The sequence below is a fragment of the Vombatus ursinus genome, unplaced genomic scaffold (genome assembly GCF_900497805.2).
Source record: "Vombatus ursinus unplaced genomic scaffold, bare-nosed wombat genome assembly UNPS02014812.1, whole genome shotgun sequence".
NCBI lineage: Eukaryota > Metazoa > Chordata > Mammalia > Diprotodontia > Vombatidae > Vombatus > Vombatus ursinus.
Genome location: NW_020954590.1, coordinates 83,241,784 through 83,257,436, shown reverse-complemented (window position 1 = coordinate 83,257,436; position 15,653 = coordinate 83,241,784). Strand labels below are relative to the sequence as shown.

Here is a 15,653-nt window from a genome sequence, read left to right as displayed (position 1 = left end):
TTTAGTAAAAATAACTATGGCTTTCTTTTCAGACCTTAGAAAGAAACTGGAAATTAATTCGTGATGAAGGCCTTGCCGTGCTAGATAAAACCAAAGGTCTCTTCCTGCCTGAAGATGAGAATCTGAGAGAAAAGGGTGACTGGAGCCAGTTCACTCTATGGCAGCAAGGTAAACACACTGACAGGTTTTGGGGTTTTTTTCTGCTTACGTCCATCACCATAACATAAAATAACATAAAACTTATGTAAACATTTTGTCAAATATGAATTCTTGGCAGTTAAATAAGATGGGCAGTTTGTAAAGCTGTGATTTCTGGAATCTGTTTATTATTCAATTTGTACCCTGTTTGCATGTGTGTGTGTTTATATGTATATGTATATATATATATACATATATACACACAAATATATTTTCTGATCTTATATTCTGATTATATTTTTTATCAAATTATATTTCTGATTGTATTCTTATAATCACAAATTGTAAATTGAAAGGGATTTCTAGGGCCATTTAAGTCTTAAAACCTCTAAAAAAGGGTTTTTTAAAAAAAAAAAAGTAAACCCACTCAGTTTCTCCTGAGAAAGAGTCATATTACTTTTATATCTCTAATAGATAGGAAGTTTTTGTTGTTTACATTAAGGCAAGGCATACATTTATCAGCTACACTCCACTTTTAGCAGAGAGATAAAGCAGCAGCAGATGTCTAGATAGCTGAAGTACCAGTCTTAGCAGCCTGTAATATATACCTAGAACCATTTCACTTCTTTTTCTGCCTCCATTGAGCTTTCCCCAAAGGCTTTTTTTTTTTTTTTGAGACTGGGTCTCCCTATCTTGACTGGGTTGGAAGTTTAGTGTCCACTCATCCTGTGACTGATTGACATGGAAGTGTTTCCCCCAGGGTATTTCCTCTTGTTAGGTATCCTGGTATGGCCCCTGCCCTCCTGGAGGCTCACCATATTTGTGCCAGACTTAATGCAGCTTTAGCCCCAAGTCTGACTTCAGCATTGCTGCAGCTCAGAACTCCCATACTTAAGGGATCACCAGCCTCAGTCTAGGTGGATTACAGGTGTGCTCCAACAGGCCTAGTTTCTCAAAGTCTTTTTACCACAATTCTCTTCTAAAGGTCCTTCCATATTGTATACATGAAAACTACTACTCTGTGTCCAGACATAGGAGTGATACACCGTAGATGTGCTTTGCAGAGCCTTCTGCTGTTTGTGACCTTGTGCCTCAGACCAGCCCTCTCTGCTTGATGGAAAGACACTGAGCTCAGGTGCATTTCTTACATACAGTGAATAGCAATAACAACAGCAGCAGCAACAACAGCAACAGAAACAACATTAGCTAGCATTTATATAGCACTTTAAGATTTGCAAAACATTTTGTAAATATTATGTCGTATATTTGCAAAACAACCCTGGTAGACAGGTAGTATTATAATCCTCATTTCACTGATGAAGACACTGAGGCAAACAGAGATTAACTGACTTGCCCAAGATCATATAGTGAGTAAGTGTCTGAGGCTGGATTTGAACTTAAATCTTTCTGACTTCAGGTCTGGTCCTCTTTCCACTGTTCCCCCTAACAATAATTGTTTGCTATGTTCAAGATTCAAGTTTGCCAGCTTTCAAACCTACTGCAATAAATATCCAGCATCCTGGAAAATGCCCTGGGACCTAGAAATAAGGATATCTAGCTGGATTCAGGCTCTGTTACTCAATATGTATCTTTAAGTGATTCACTTAACCCCTCGGAGTCCACATTTCCCTGTTTGTACAATGTAGATTAAAATGCATGCCTTGCCTCCCACAGAGTGATGATATGAATAAAAATAATGCTGACTGCTTAACAGTCGCTGCTGGGAAATAATTCGGTTTCTATTCCCTCAAATGAAATAATGTTTGCAAAGGGCTTTGAAGACTTGAAAGCACTAAACATCAGTAATTATCCCTGTTGTTATGCACAACATAGAAACACCTTTCCCAGTATTCTGCATAGGAACACACAATTCTGGCTGCTCTGGCCCTGTTTCAGTTTGACCTGAAGTGGCCAAGAGCTGTAGAAACGTGCGCTATCTATTAGAAATGAAATAATAAAGAACATATTTATTGAAATATTTGAATGATGTGATGGAGAGAATTCTAGATTTGGAATCAAAAGACCCAGGTTTGAAACTTGGCAATGACTTAACTGTCTGTGACCTTGGACAAGTCATTTTAACCATCTGTATCTCAGTTTGCTCATCTGCAAAATGGCTTTGGTCATTTCAGTTTTTTTCTGGCTCAAAAGCTATTATCATTTTTATCTTGAGACAGCATGGCAAGATCACTGGACTTGGACTAGACAATCTCTCAGAGTAAAATCACTTTTCCTGGAGAAGAGAAGATTTAGAAGGGCAGATGAGATCTATTTTCAAGAATTAGATGATAATAACAATAATAATAATTTGCATTTGTATAATACTTTAAGGTTGCAAAGAGCTTTTCATACATTATATCATTTGATCTTCATAATAGTCATGTGAGGTAGATGCTGTTAGTATGCCCATTTTACAGATGAGGAAACTGAGTCTCAGAAAGGTGATGTTATTTGCCTATGGTCACACAGCTTAGTAAGCATCTGAGAAAGGATTCAAAGCTAGATTTCCTGACTGAGTCCAGGGCTCTCTCTAGTACACTCTGCTGCCTCTGAAGAGCTGCTTTGTGGAACTGTTATTTTACTTGACCCCACGGACCAGGACTAGGAAAAGGTGATGAAAGTTGCAGAGGAGCAGATATTAGCTTAATATAGGGAAGAACTTCCTGTCCATGAATAAGGATGGAACGTGCTACCTTGGGAAGTCACAAGTCCCCCAACCTTGACTCTTCCAGTAGAAGCTGCATATTGTAGAGAGGGTTCCTGTTCCCATTGAACTAAATGACTTCCATATTTCTCTTGGAACTCAGATTATGTGATTCTGGAATCTGCACTACAGTCAGCTGTAGAATCATAGACTCAAGTCACAATACTAAGAACCATAAAAAATACATGATAAACTACTGCTCTGGTTTTATCACTCTTTGACTCAGAATTCTTTAATGGCTTCCAATGGCTTAAAGACTAAAGTACAAGATGGCATTCAAATCCCTACACAATTTGTCCACGTTTCTAGTCTTAACTTCTTACTAGCCTAGGAGGTAGGTGATATTATTAATCTCCATTTTACAGTTGGGAAAACCAAGGCAAATAGAGGTTAAGTGACCTGCCCAAAGTCACACAGCTAGTGTTTTAAGTGTCTGAGACTGGATTTGAACTCAGGTTTTCCTGACTCCAGGGCCATTGCACCACCTCACTGCCTCTAAACAATGCAGAATCTGCTATCAAATGTGTTTGGTAAGGTTCAGCATATGTACCAAATCACCAGTGACTAAGGTAAGAAAAGAGAAAAGTAATTTGGAGTTAACAGTTTGGCCGTCAATTTATTGGCATGTTATCACAACACCTGACACATGTGGCTTTCCTGATTATTTTGAGTTATAAATTTGCATATGAGAGCAGATCATATTTCTTTCTTTTTTGGGGGGGGGGCTAGGCAATGGGGTTAAGTGACTTGCCCAGGGTCACCCAGCTAGTAAGTGTTATGGGTCTGAGGTCAGATTTGAACTCAGGTCCTCCTGAATCCAGGGCCGGTGCTCTATCACAGCACCACCTAGCTGCCCCCAGATCATATTTCTATATCTAAAATGTAATAAGATCTCTTCTCACAGACCATAAGAATTAATCAGTTCACTAATCTCTATTGGAGAGCTGATTCCAGAAATAGCTTTTTCAGTGTAAGAGCCATCCCATATATCTCCACACACAAGAGAATAAAAGTGAATAAAAAATTAAGTGAATAAAAATCATCCCCACTCCCTTTTCTAATTCTAGATGTTAAGTACGGAATTCAGAGAAACACAGTACAGATGCTTGTAGTTTTGCTACACCTTGAGGGTGATCATCATGGGGTCTGCCCTAGGTCTAAAAAGTAAATACCAGATAAGACCTGATTAAACATGGCCACCTACAGGTCCTGTGTTGTCACCTTACCTGTAAACAACTGCTGGAAGGTTTGATGGTCTCAAGTTGGATGTTTTCTACTCATTCTTCAAGAGAGGTTTGTCTTCTATGGGAGAAGAACTCGGAGTACAAGACTGAGCAACATATACATAAGAACATTAGTTTGTATATGACCTTCCATCCTTTCCAAGAGCCATCAGAAAGTGTGGACCAAGAAAATGAGAACATCTTTTTTTGTTGTTAGTTTTTTTAAAATTTAATTTAAATTTATTTTATTTATTTTTTAAATTATTTAATTAATTAAATTAATAATTACATTATGATATATTAATATAATATATAATAAATTTAATTAATTTTATTTTATTTTTGACAATTTATTTTTAATTTATTTTAGACAATTACTAAAGCTTAAATACACAATAGAGAAAAGACAAACATATTATAAACTTAAATATTGAAACTTAAATACAAAATAAGAAAAGAAAAAATGTATACAGCAGAACATAAGAGAGGATTCAAAATATGTAGCAATAAATATCCATTTCAAGAAAGCCTATATAATAAATATTACTCGTTTTGTTGAGAGCTGTCCATCTTTTCTTTGCTTACTTGTAAGTTTTCTTGTGTTGTCTGCTGTGTACTTTTTTTACTTTGTTCTTTTTTCCCCTTTCTTTTTTCCCCCAAGGTTACAATTATGCGCAAATGTGTTCATATCTCAATATAGATATATACACAAATATACCTATATACACATACATATGTACATACATACGTACATACATACATATGTAGACCTATACTTTTCCTAACGAATTCTACTCCTGATTTTTGTTTTTATATTTTTACATATCTTTTATTTCCTATCCCTCCTGACTCCTCTACTTTACTTCTACCCGCTACCTTTCCCTCCTATTACTTACCCTACCCCTGCCTCCAAGGATTCCTCTCTTATCCTCCCATTCCCATAAATCTAAACACCCTTCTATACCCCCCCTTTAACATATTCCCTCACCCTCCCCTCAAAAGATCCCTCCCTTATCCTTTCCCCCCTTCCTATCACCATAACATTTTTTTCTTTTAGGTGACTTTTATAGTCTTCTAAATATATATGTATTGTTCCCTCTTGAACCCATTCCCAATGAAAGTATGTTTCCAGATCTACCGGCCCTCCTCTCCAATCTAATTCCTCTGTGTTGGTTCTTCCTCTTACACCTCTTTTGTGTAAGATATTACTCTTTTTAGCTGTTTCTAAACAGTTTTACTTTTTAAAGTAATGTCATACTCATGTCTACCCCAATCTTTCTTACAAACTACTAATAATTACTAATTCCTCGTTACTAATTACAATTACTAATAACAATTACTAATTGCTAATTACTCATAACAGTCTTAGACATATGTTTTACATTTTATATACATAAAAGGTAAACAATCTGTCCTTAGTGAGTCCTTTGTAATTAGACTTTGATATGTATCTTATATTTCTCTTGGCTCTTGTATGTCAAATCTTCTATTAAGTTCAGGTGTTTTGTTTTGTATTTAACCAGTCCTGAAGGTCTGGCAGTTCATTAAAAATCCATTTGTTTTTCCATTTATGATTGTACTTAGCTTTGCTGGGCACGATACTTTTGTCTGGAACCCCAGTTCTTTTGCTCTTCAAGATATAGTGTTGCAGCTGCAGTCTTTTAGGGTCACTGCTGCTAGGCCTTGTGTGATTCTAATTGTGGCACCACCATATTTATTTTTTTTCCTTGTTCATAATATTTTATCCTTGAGCTGGGGGTTTTGAAATTTGATTATAATATTCCTGTGGCTTTTTCTCATAGGTGGTGATCAATGGATTTTTTCTAATTCATTTTCCCCTCTTGTTCTGATGCTTCAGGACAATTTTCTTTAATTATTTCTTGTATTATTATATCAAGATTCTTTTTTTGATCATAGCTTTCAGGTAGTCCAATTATTCTTGTTTTCTCTTCTTGATCTGTTCTCCAGATTAGTTGTTTTTCTCATAAAATGTTTCACTTTCTCTTCTATTTTTTCATTCTTTATATTTTGTTTTATTATTTCTTAATCTCTTATAACTTCGCTGGCTTCCCCTTGCCGAATTTTAATTTTCAAGGAGTTGTTTTCTTCCTTAAGATTCAGGATCTCCTTTTCTAATTGGTTGACTTTCTTTTCACAATCTTCTTGTTTTTCTTGTATTGTTCATATTTTATTTTATCTTTTTTTTAGTTCTTCCTCAATCTCTTGCATTTGATTTCTAAAATCTTGTTTAAGTTCTTTTATGAATTTTTTTTTGGGTAGTTGATCATTTGGCATTACTCTTTGGGGTAGAAGAAGGTTTCTTTGCTTCAATGTCCTCCTCTGAAGGTGAAACCTGGTCTTCTCTACTCCCATAGTAACTCTCTATGGTTGCATTCTTTCTCCTTTGCCTGTGCATTTTTTTTGTAGTAGTAGCTTGATTTTTGTAATCACCTGTAGTCCTGGGGTATGAGGGTTGGTGCCTCTGGCCTCAGATCTTCAATTCTCCTCCCTGGCCTGGAACTGGAACCAAGACCTCCAGCGGCATCCCCGTGGTAAAGCTTCTGCACTTACCGGCTGTGTGCTGGTTCCTTCTCACACCCAGCCACATCTCTGCAGCACAGCTGGGTCTGGTGTTCCTTGTCAGCAGAGATTCCCTTGATCTTCCCTGGCTCAGATGCCCAACTCCCTTCACTATGCCAGGGATAAAAGTTCCTGTGACTGGGGCTGAGGTAGCCTTCCAACCCAGCTAACCCCAGAGTTTGCCACTTATTGTTTAAGGGGATCTAGGATTAGGCTGAAGGTGTTTAACTTCCAAGGACCAAACCTCTTCCTGGGATTTTTCTTCAGGCCCTTTCTTATTGTTTCAGGAGGATCCCTGTTGTGCTCCTACTCTTATTTATTTTTATCTACTCTATGATTGGCCTAAGGTGCTATTTTATCTCTTTTGTGGGGGAAAATCTTGAAAGCTTGGAATTTTCTGACCTACTCTGCCATCTTCCCAGAATCCTCCGAGACATCTTTTGATCTCTTGAGGAGGTAGAGGGAAAGGGAGAGAAAGAATAAAGTACTTTTTTATGAACTGAATTTTGTCCTTTTCTCTGTCAAGTTCTCTGCAACCAACTACAACACCGCAAGTTGGATTTAATTTCATTCAAATACAGTGAGTTATGCTCCAGGCTAATTGTACCCCAGGAACAGAATGATGGCCGGGAGGGATATGTGTTAGAAGTAGTCTCAATCAGATGAAACTTGAAATTTCAGGAGAGAGCTCATCTACATGAAATTTTTCGAAGCAACCCCCTTGGCATGAACCTCTCCTTGGCTTCAGTAAAATTTTCTGTTGTTAATGGAGCATACAAAATGACTTGAACAATAAGTGTCATCTTGCACAAGGATTCCTGTTTAAACCATCATGAACTTTCTTTAAGCACTGGCTTCCCATGCATTCCAAAGTCTGTCCATATGGTAGAGCCTGAAGGTGATTTAGCAGAAGGACACTTTTCAGAGTTGTGGTGCTGTTCAGGCAAGCTGTTAAGTGAAGCTTGGGTCCTGTGTTGAGCAGTCAGAGATGGTTGGTTGTCCCATGTGTTTATGTTATGTAGTAAATCTCGAGCATTTTGCTGTTTAGAAAGCAGATGGAAATAGCCTTGAATGATTATGCAAGTGTTAACTATTTGACTATATTTAAGCTGACCATATCATTGGAATTTCCATTCAGGAAAATAAAATTAAGAGAAGCATAACTCAGAAAGAGTGTGATGTCCAGTTGACAGTGGTCAGGATGGTGAAGAGTCTCAAGTTCATGCCATATGAGGAACATGATAAGGAGCTGAAGAATGTTTAGTGTGGAGAAGAAGAGACTTGGGTTGGGGAGAGGGACATTAAAGTATTGAAGAAATGTCATAAGGAAGACACGTGTGCCTTACACATAGTAAGCACTTAATAATTGCATGTTGGCTATTGGCTAACTGACTGGATTAGAGATTAGATTTGTTCTTTTTGGTCCCAGAGGACAGAACTATATGAGCAATGGGTAGAAGTTGCAAAGAAGTCAATTATGTTTGATATCAAGAGACATTTCCTAATAATTAGAACTATCCAAAAGTAGAAAGTATTGAGTTCCTCCCTGTGTCCTACCCCCACTGGAAGTCTTCAAGCAAAGATCCTTTGGGTTAGATATGTCATAGAGGTCATTCTTTGGGAGTTGGACCAGAGAGGTCCCTTCTAAATCTGAAATTTTGCAATTTGTAAATTTTTGTAAATAAAAATAACAGTTAAAATTAATCTCTGTTCCGGAAAGTTACTCTTTGCTTGTATTATAGCTATAACATCTGCAAAACTGGTCATTCAGTTACCTATCAACTTTATTACCTGCTAAACTGAGGATCACACAGTTCAGTACAACTAAGATCTTCTTGCCATTAATCCCAATTAGACATTACTTCTGCTGATCTTTTCTGTGTCTGAATCTTCTTATGTGTCACATTCTCTACTGAAATGAGTTCTTCCTTCTTCTTTGACAAATCAGAGCACATTTACCTGTAAAACTCTTACTTCAGTATACTCTCATATGTTCCTAGTTTTGATTCTATTTCCTTATACAACTGGAATTTAGTATGTGTGCTTGTCTGGGTTTTGTCATTTCCAGTGTAGAGTAGGTGACTCAATATCTCGCATCTTTCTGCTTTGGGAAGCATGTTTATACTTCATGCATCTCTACTTGCATGTGTGTTTATCTTGTATAATTCCCTACCTGGTTGTCTGTTAGTAAATACCTGCCTCTTCCTAAGATTTCTCTTTCTATCAGTTACACCATCCTTCCAGTCACTCAGATTCATAACCTTGTAGTCTAGTCTGTCCTTGACTCCTCATTCTCTTTCACCCTTCATATCCAGTGATTTGCTAAGTCTTTTTCGGTGCTTCCCCCACAACATCTCTGACATCTACCCTTCTTCTGTCCATAACCACTGCCATCATTCGAGCTCCCATATCTGCTCTGTCCCATACTATTTCATTTACCTCCCAATGGTCTCTCTTTCACTCTGCTCTCTCTCATTTCTAAGCCATCCTCCATACTTCTGCCAAAGTGGTATTTCTGAAGTGCAGCTATGATGTAACACCCTCACTCCCCCTACATACTCTTGACAAGCATCAGTGGCTTTTTAATCGCCTCTAGAACAGGAATCCTTAACCTTAGAACAATACCTGACACATAATAAACAATTAATACCTGTTTCCTTCCTTTTTTGTTTCATGGACTGCTTTTGCCACTCTGGTGAAGCCATTGGACCTCTTCTCAGAATACTATTCTTAAATGCACCATTCATCTGTGTGCAAAAACTTGGCAGTTTGGGTTCTCTCTGGTCTCTATTCCCTGTTTTGGATCTTTTCATTTTTTTTTTCAGCTGAAGACAAAGTTTATTAAAAATCCAACATATTAGCCAGACTCTTAAGGAATCTGAGCATCTGTGAGCTATTGGCTAGTTTGTAAAAATCTGAGCGGTGGCTAGATTATAAGAATCAGAGCCTATTCCCTGTTTTGGAATTGATTTAAGTGATACTCTCCTATTTTACAGAGGTCTAAAGTCTATTCTGTGCTGAGTTCTGTAAAGAAATAAAATTAAATTAAAACAAGTTTTTTTTTTTCTTAAAAATACCCATTTTTAGCCCAGTTTCCCTTCTCTACACAAGACACATCATCCCCTGACTCTGGGCACTTCATTGGCCACCCCTCATGCTGTTCCTCATTGCTCTACCTCCTCGTCTTTTTCTCTTACTTCCCCACCTTCCTTCAAGGCTCAGCTAAAATCCTACGTTCTGTAAGAAATTTTTCCCAATATCCCTTAATGTTATTGTTTTCCTTTCAAGTTAATCTTCCATTTATCTGGTATATATCTTGTACATAATTGTTTATATGTTTTCTTTCCCATTATATAATGAGCTTTTTGAGGGCATGGATCTTGTTTTTTTTAACCTTTCTTTGTATCCCCAGCACTTCAAACATACCTGGCATATACTAGGAAATTAATAAATGTTTATTGACTCTAGGAATGGGTAGGAGGACAGTAACTGATTTCTCTGTGAAATCAAACACAACCTGTTTGACTTTTCCTCATGCATCATTATTTCCAACCTTTTTTTAATCATCACTTTAACCCAGTCTTAGAAAGATGCACTTTTAAGTTAGTCATATAGCATAAGCTATTTTTCTCTACTTTTTTTAAAGCATTTAACATATGCATCATCAATAAAACAGCCTAGGTATATGTATATAGTCCATACACTGAAATATTGCATTCTATCATTTATTCCATCTATCTACTGATAGCCATTCTGTCCATAGTGCTCATTCTCTCCATTTGTCTTCTGTTTGGGAAGGAGATTGTTCCATCACAGGCTTCAGTTTTCTCATTGATTAAGCAAGGATGAGAATATAGATCTTCACCACATGCATTACAAATTTTTTGCAGTTTGTCTCTTACAATGCATTTATAATTTATCTGTCTAGGAAGAAAAAATGAAAATGCTTGCAGAGGAGCTCCGAAAACCTGTGCTTTACTGGAAAAATTTCCAGAAACGACAGGGTGCAGAAGAGGGCAGGTATTTCTGACTTTTTTCAGTATTGCTCTAGACTGGAGGTAGCAAATAAATGATCTGTAATGTTTTCAAAGGAATGGTTGAATTTTTTTGCTTCATTGAAAGCTGCTTTTTTTTAATACTCGTTTTAATGGGCCAGAATTTCACATAGTTGACATAAAAAGATGAGCCTGGAAAACATTATATTTCTCTGACTTTTTAGAAAATGTGAGTGATAAGTTTTAATTACCCCAGAAATAAAATGCAGACAGAAAACCCAGGTCTTCCCAAATTCTAATCCAAAATGACAAAAGTCTAGGTCTGTCACTTGAGATTGGCAGTTCTTCAGCCACCTGACAAATCTTTGAATAAAGGAGCTGTGATAAAAAGAGTGTATCTTTTTTTTTTCTTTTTTTCTTCAGATCAAATATTCTGTCATGCACCCAGGCACTCATGTCTGGCCTCACACAGGACCTACAAACTGTAGGCTGAGGATGCATCTGGGCCTGGTGATACCCAAGGAAGGCTGTAAGATCCGTTGTGCCCAAGAGACAAGGTAAGCCTTATTCCTTTGCCTTCGTTCTCTATTGGGGGATCTTGCTTTATTGCAGGAGTAGTTTTTTATTTGATGATTTCATGGTTTAAAATAGTAATTCTCAATTGATCAAAGATTTAGAGTAGTAAGGAACCTTAGAGGTCATTGAGTCCAACAATTTCCCTCCCTTCATTTTGCAGATAAAGAAACTGAGGCTCAAGGAGGTTAAGTCACTTGCCTAGGGTTGCACAGCTAAATGACTGATGTTTATATAGTACTTTAAGTCTGCAAAGTGAACGCAGACTTTCCTCTGATCTTCCTGATTACAGGTGAAGTAGATACTTAGAGGTATCATCATACTCATTTTACATATGAAGAGACCAAGGGTGAGTGGAGTTAAGTAAGTTGCCTGCAGTCACAAAACTAAGTGTATACCAGAATCTAACTCCAGAGCAGTCAGTATCTACTATGCCCCACTACTTTATATATTAACTAAGCCCACTGGGTGTAACTTAGTCTAAATTTTATTAAGCAAGGGGCAGCTAGGTGGCACAATGGATAGTTTACTGGTCCTGAAGTCAGGAGGACCTGAGTTCAAATTCGGCCTCACACCAAAAACTTGACACCTACTAGCTTTGTATCCCTGGGCAAGTCACTTAACCCCAATTGCCTTAAAAAAAAAATTTCTTAAGCAGTTTCCTTTCTATTAAGCTTTCTGTGGTGTAGTACAAAGAACCTTGGGAAAAGAATTAGTAGACCTGGGTTGTCCTCCAAGCTTTGCCAGCAGCTAACTTTGTGACATGGGGCAAGTTACATCACCTCTCCTGTCTGGTTCCTCTTTATCTGTAAAATTGCAATATGAAGGGATTGGATTTTAGGTATTCTTCACCTGAGTTCCATGAACTTGTTATTTTTTCTTTAAATTCTTCAATACCTGTACTTTTAAAACTTATATGGATTATTTTGGGCACTTAATGTAATTCTGAGATAGGATATCTAGGTTGACACTCTGTCCTAGGGGGCCTATAACACCAAAAAGATTATTTAAATACATATTATATACATATGTATACACAAATGCATACATATAATACAAATGTATACACAAACACATACATATAATATACATAATAAATATATTATGCAAAGGCACACTGATATGGTTGATCATATGTATTGGGGAAGCTCCATTTCATCTATTGTTCCCAGCCTAAGAGTAACTATACTTCCATAACTGATTACAAAAAAGTTTCTCTTTTTTAAGGAAATGAGGGCTGTGATTTTATGTGCCACACTAGTCAGCATGGTCTTCTCACTACCCCAAGTTCCCCACTTTCAAACCTACCTCTTTGCCTTCATTCAAATTATTCCCCTCCCCTGGATTGACCTTCCCTCCAATTACTCCAATCAATACTCATCCTTGTCTGCTTAACTGAAATCTGCCCTCATCTGTGAAGCCCACTTTAAGCACCTCCATTCAGTGAAACAAGCAATTTTTAAGTAGCTGCTAGGAGCAGCGGACTGTGCTAGATTCTGGAAATACAAAAGAAGAAATATAAAACAGGCCTTGTCCTTAAAGAGCGGCCTTCTACCAGAGGGTACAATAAATAAATAATATTTACAGACAAATAATTTGAGGGGGCTTTCTGTGGGAAGTGATGTCAGAGCAGATGAGTAGGGAAGGCATTTCAGATGCTCGGGACAAAGACAGGAGACAGAATGTGCGTTAAAGGAAATAACTAGCAAATTCATTTGATGGAGTGTAGAGTGTGGGGAGTGGTAATGTGAAATCCCTCTGGAGAGGCCAAGATTGGCCTGGGAAGACTTTTATCTAAGGAGCTAGCAGAGACATAGGGAATCAATGAAGATGTTTCGTGAACGAACCTGTGTCTAGGAAGATGGATTTGGCAACTGTATGGAGGAGAGGAGATCCTGTATGTAGGCTGGAGAGGAGAAAGGCCGGAAACTGGGAGATCAATTTGGAGGCAACTGCAAGTCTAGGCAAGAGGATCCAGGAGTGGGAAACCTGCAGCCTCGAGGCTACGTGTGGCCCTTTGATTGAATCCAAACTTCACAGAACAAATCCCCTTAATAAAAGGATTTATTCTATAAAACTTGGGCTCAGTCAAAGGGCCACACTTGAGGACCTTGAGGGCCACTTGTGGCCTTGAGGCCACAGGTTCCCCACTCCTGATTTTATATACCAAGACAGTGGCTTTGTGAGGGGAGACAGATTGAAGATTTTGTGTTATATCCTAGAGGTGGTTGGGAGTTACTGACTTTTTTGAATAGAGGATTAACATAATCAGATCTCTTTTAGGAATATAAATTTGGCAGTTATGTGAGGGATGGATTAGATAGGGAAGCAAGTAGAGACTGGGATACCAATTTTAAGGGGTTATTCACAATATCACCATTAACAGATATAGAAAATTTTGGAAAATGAGCACATTTGGGGTGGGGAGGAATGAGTTTAATTTTGAACCCATTGAACTTGAAAGGCATCTGGGACATTTCTGTGTTGGTGTCCAGTAGGCATTTGGTGATGGAGGGCTGGAGCTCAGGGGAGAAATTAGGGCTTGAACTGCGCTAAGACTTTTGGCACACACTGTATAGATATGGGAATTATCTGCTTAGTATAATAATAGTTGAACCCGTGGTATCTGAGGAGACCACCAAGATAGAACACATAGAGAGAGAAGAGGGGCCAGCACAGATCCTTGAGGGACACCCATGAGTGAATTCCACTTTTTCTGAATTCTGACAATACTTATTCTGATCCTACCACACACTGTTACATTTAATTATATACTGGCTTGTATTATTTCCTTTTGATTCATATGTATTTATCTTGTCTCCCCTGCTAGATTATAAATTCCTTCTCTTCCTCTTCTGTCTCACTTACAGCACCTACCCCATAGTAGGTAGTCAGTAAATACCTATTGATTATATGGGAAGTGGAAATAACTGCTCCCCCAAATGTAGGGTTTGAAAAATAATCAAATTGAATTTATATCCTTGCGAGAGATAAGGGTTGTCAGTTCCAGTCCTAACCCTACCACTCATGCTGATTGTAACAAAAACAAGAAATTTGCCCTCTTCTTTACTTGGTTTGTACTTTGTGAAAATATAAATGGCATTGTTAACATAGTTCACTAGCTTATAAGGATCTACTGGTAAAAAAAAAATAATTTGCAGAAATTCTTCTTTGTAAATAATTAGAAGCCATGTTAATGATAATTGGGCTTGCCACTCTCCTACATATTGTGTCAGTGGGGTCATGTATATGAAGAAATGCTAAGAAATAGCATCTCACATTGTGTTGTTATGCTTGTCATTAAGAATGATCCTTGCACACAGTTTATGATGAGAAAAACGTGCTTATTTTGAGAGAATATTGTCCAAAGAAAAAGTCAAGTTCAGCATGTTATTTACTGAGAGAGAACTGTAAGCTATCAGAAGGAGACAGTATATTTATCACTATCCGACATGGAAGAGAATGGTTTGAAATCGGGAAGTTGCTTGCTGTTTTTGTTGAAACGGTTTTGGTGTCAAAACATACACACAGAGGAATCAGTGTTCCTTATTCTGGATAATAGGAAGCAATTTTTCAGAGCTCCTCAAAGGCCTAAACAGGGCAATTTGTAGCAATTTGTAGATTGGAGTTCTCAGGTAGTAATAATCTGATTGCTATTTCTTCAAAGGTGATAGGACTCCTGCAGGCTTATGGCTCATTTAAATATTCCATCACCACAGTCCACACCACTGCAGATATTAAGTGCATATCCTTTATTGGCTGAGAAGCACATAAGTGTCCCAGTATTTTATTTCCATAAATAAAGTAGTCCTTTTGAGTGTGTTTACCTATTGAAATTGGCAGAAGATTGGAAACCGCAGCTGAGAAGTCTTTTTTTTTTTTCCTTGGCAGGGAAGTTGTTTTCAAGTTCACAGAGTTGTTGTCACCTGCTTGCCATATACTCTGGCTCATGTAAAATGCCTTGGTGTTCTCCAATTTGATCCCAATGAAGTTGAATCTGTTGCTCCCCATACCACTAACACAGCTGAATTTAATTGTCACCTTAATTGACTGTAGAAGCTGTGAAAGCTAGCCTTGAAAAATTCCAGGAAGGAAGTCATCATTCCATTGCTCCAAAAATATGATTGAAACATGCTAATAGAATGAGCTATGAGCTTATTCCTCCCCTCTGTATTCAGTGTTTCTGCCTGTAGAAATGTCATTCCACAATGTCAGGCCAAAGTGATAAATGGCTAGGAAGCAAAGTGCTGCCATTATGTTAGTGACAAAGCCAGGGAAAATTAAGAGAAAATAAAATTAATTTATATTGAAATATACATTTTACTGATGTCTTTTGGCTTTATGTCACAGAAATTTCAACCGTCCTCTACACACACACACACACACACACTCACACACTGTCTCTCTCTCTCTCTCTCTCTCTCTCTCTCTCTCTCTCTC

General features: G+C 37.7%; 1 protein-coding gene across 1 annotated transcript in view; it reads left to right on the top strand.

The window, feature by feature from the left end:
• LOC114054008 (aspartyl/asparaginyl beta-hydroxylase-like) overlaps positions 1 to 15,653 on the top strand; it is a 100,608-nt gene that overhangs the window by 72,290 nt on the left and 12,665 nt on the right. Inside the window, exons 10-12 of the mRNA XM_027877098.1 lie at positions 33 to 168; positions 10,574 to 10,665; positions 11,064 to 11,197. Coding sequence (XP_027732899.1) covers positions 33 to 168; positions 10,574 to 10,665; positions 11,064 to 11,197 — 362 coding nt within the window. The remainder of the gene's footprint in view (positions 1 to 32; positions 169 to 10,573; positions 10,666 to 11,063; positions 11,198 to 15,653) is intronic.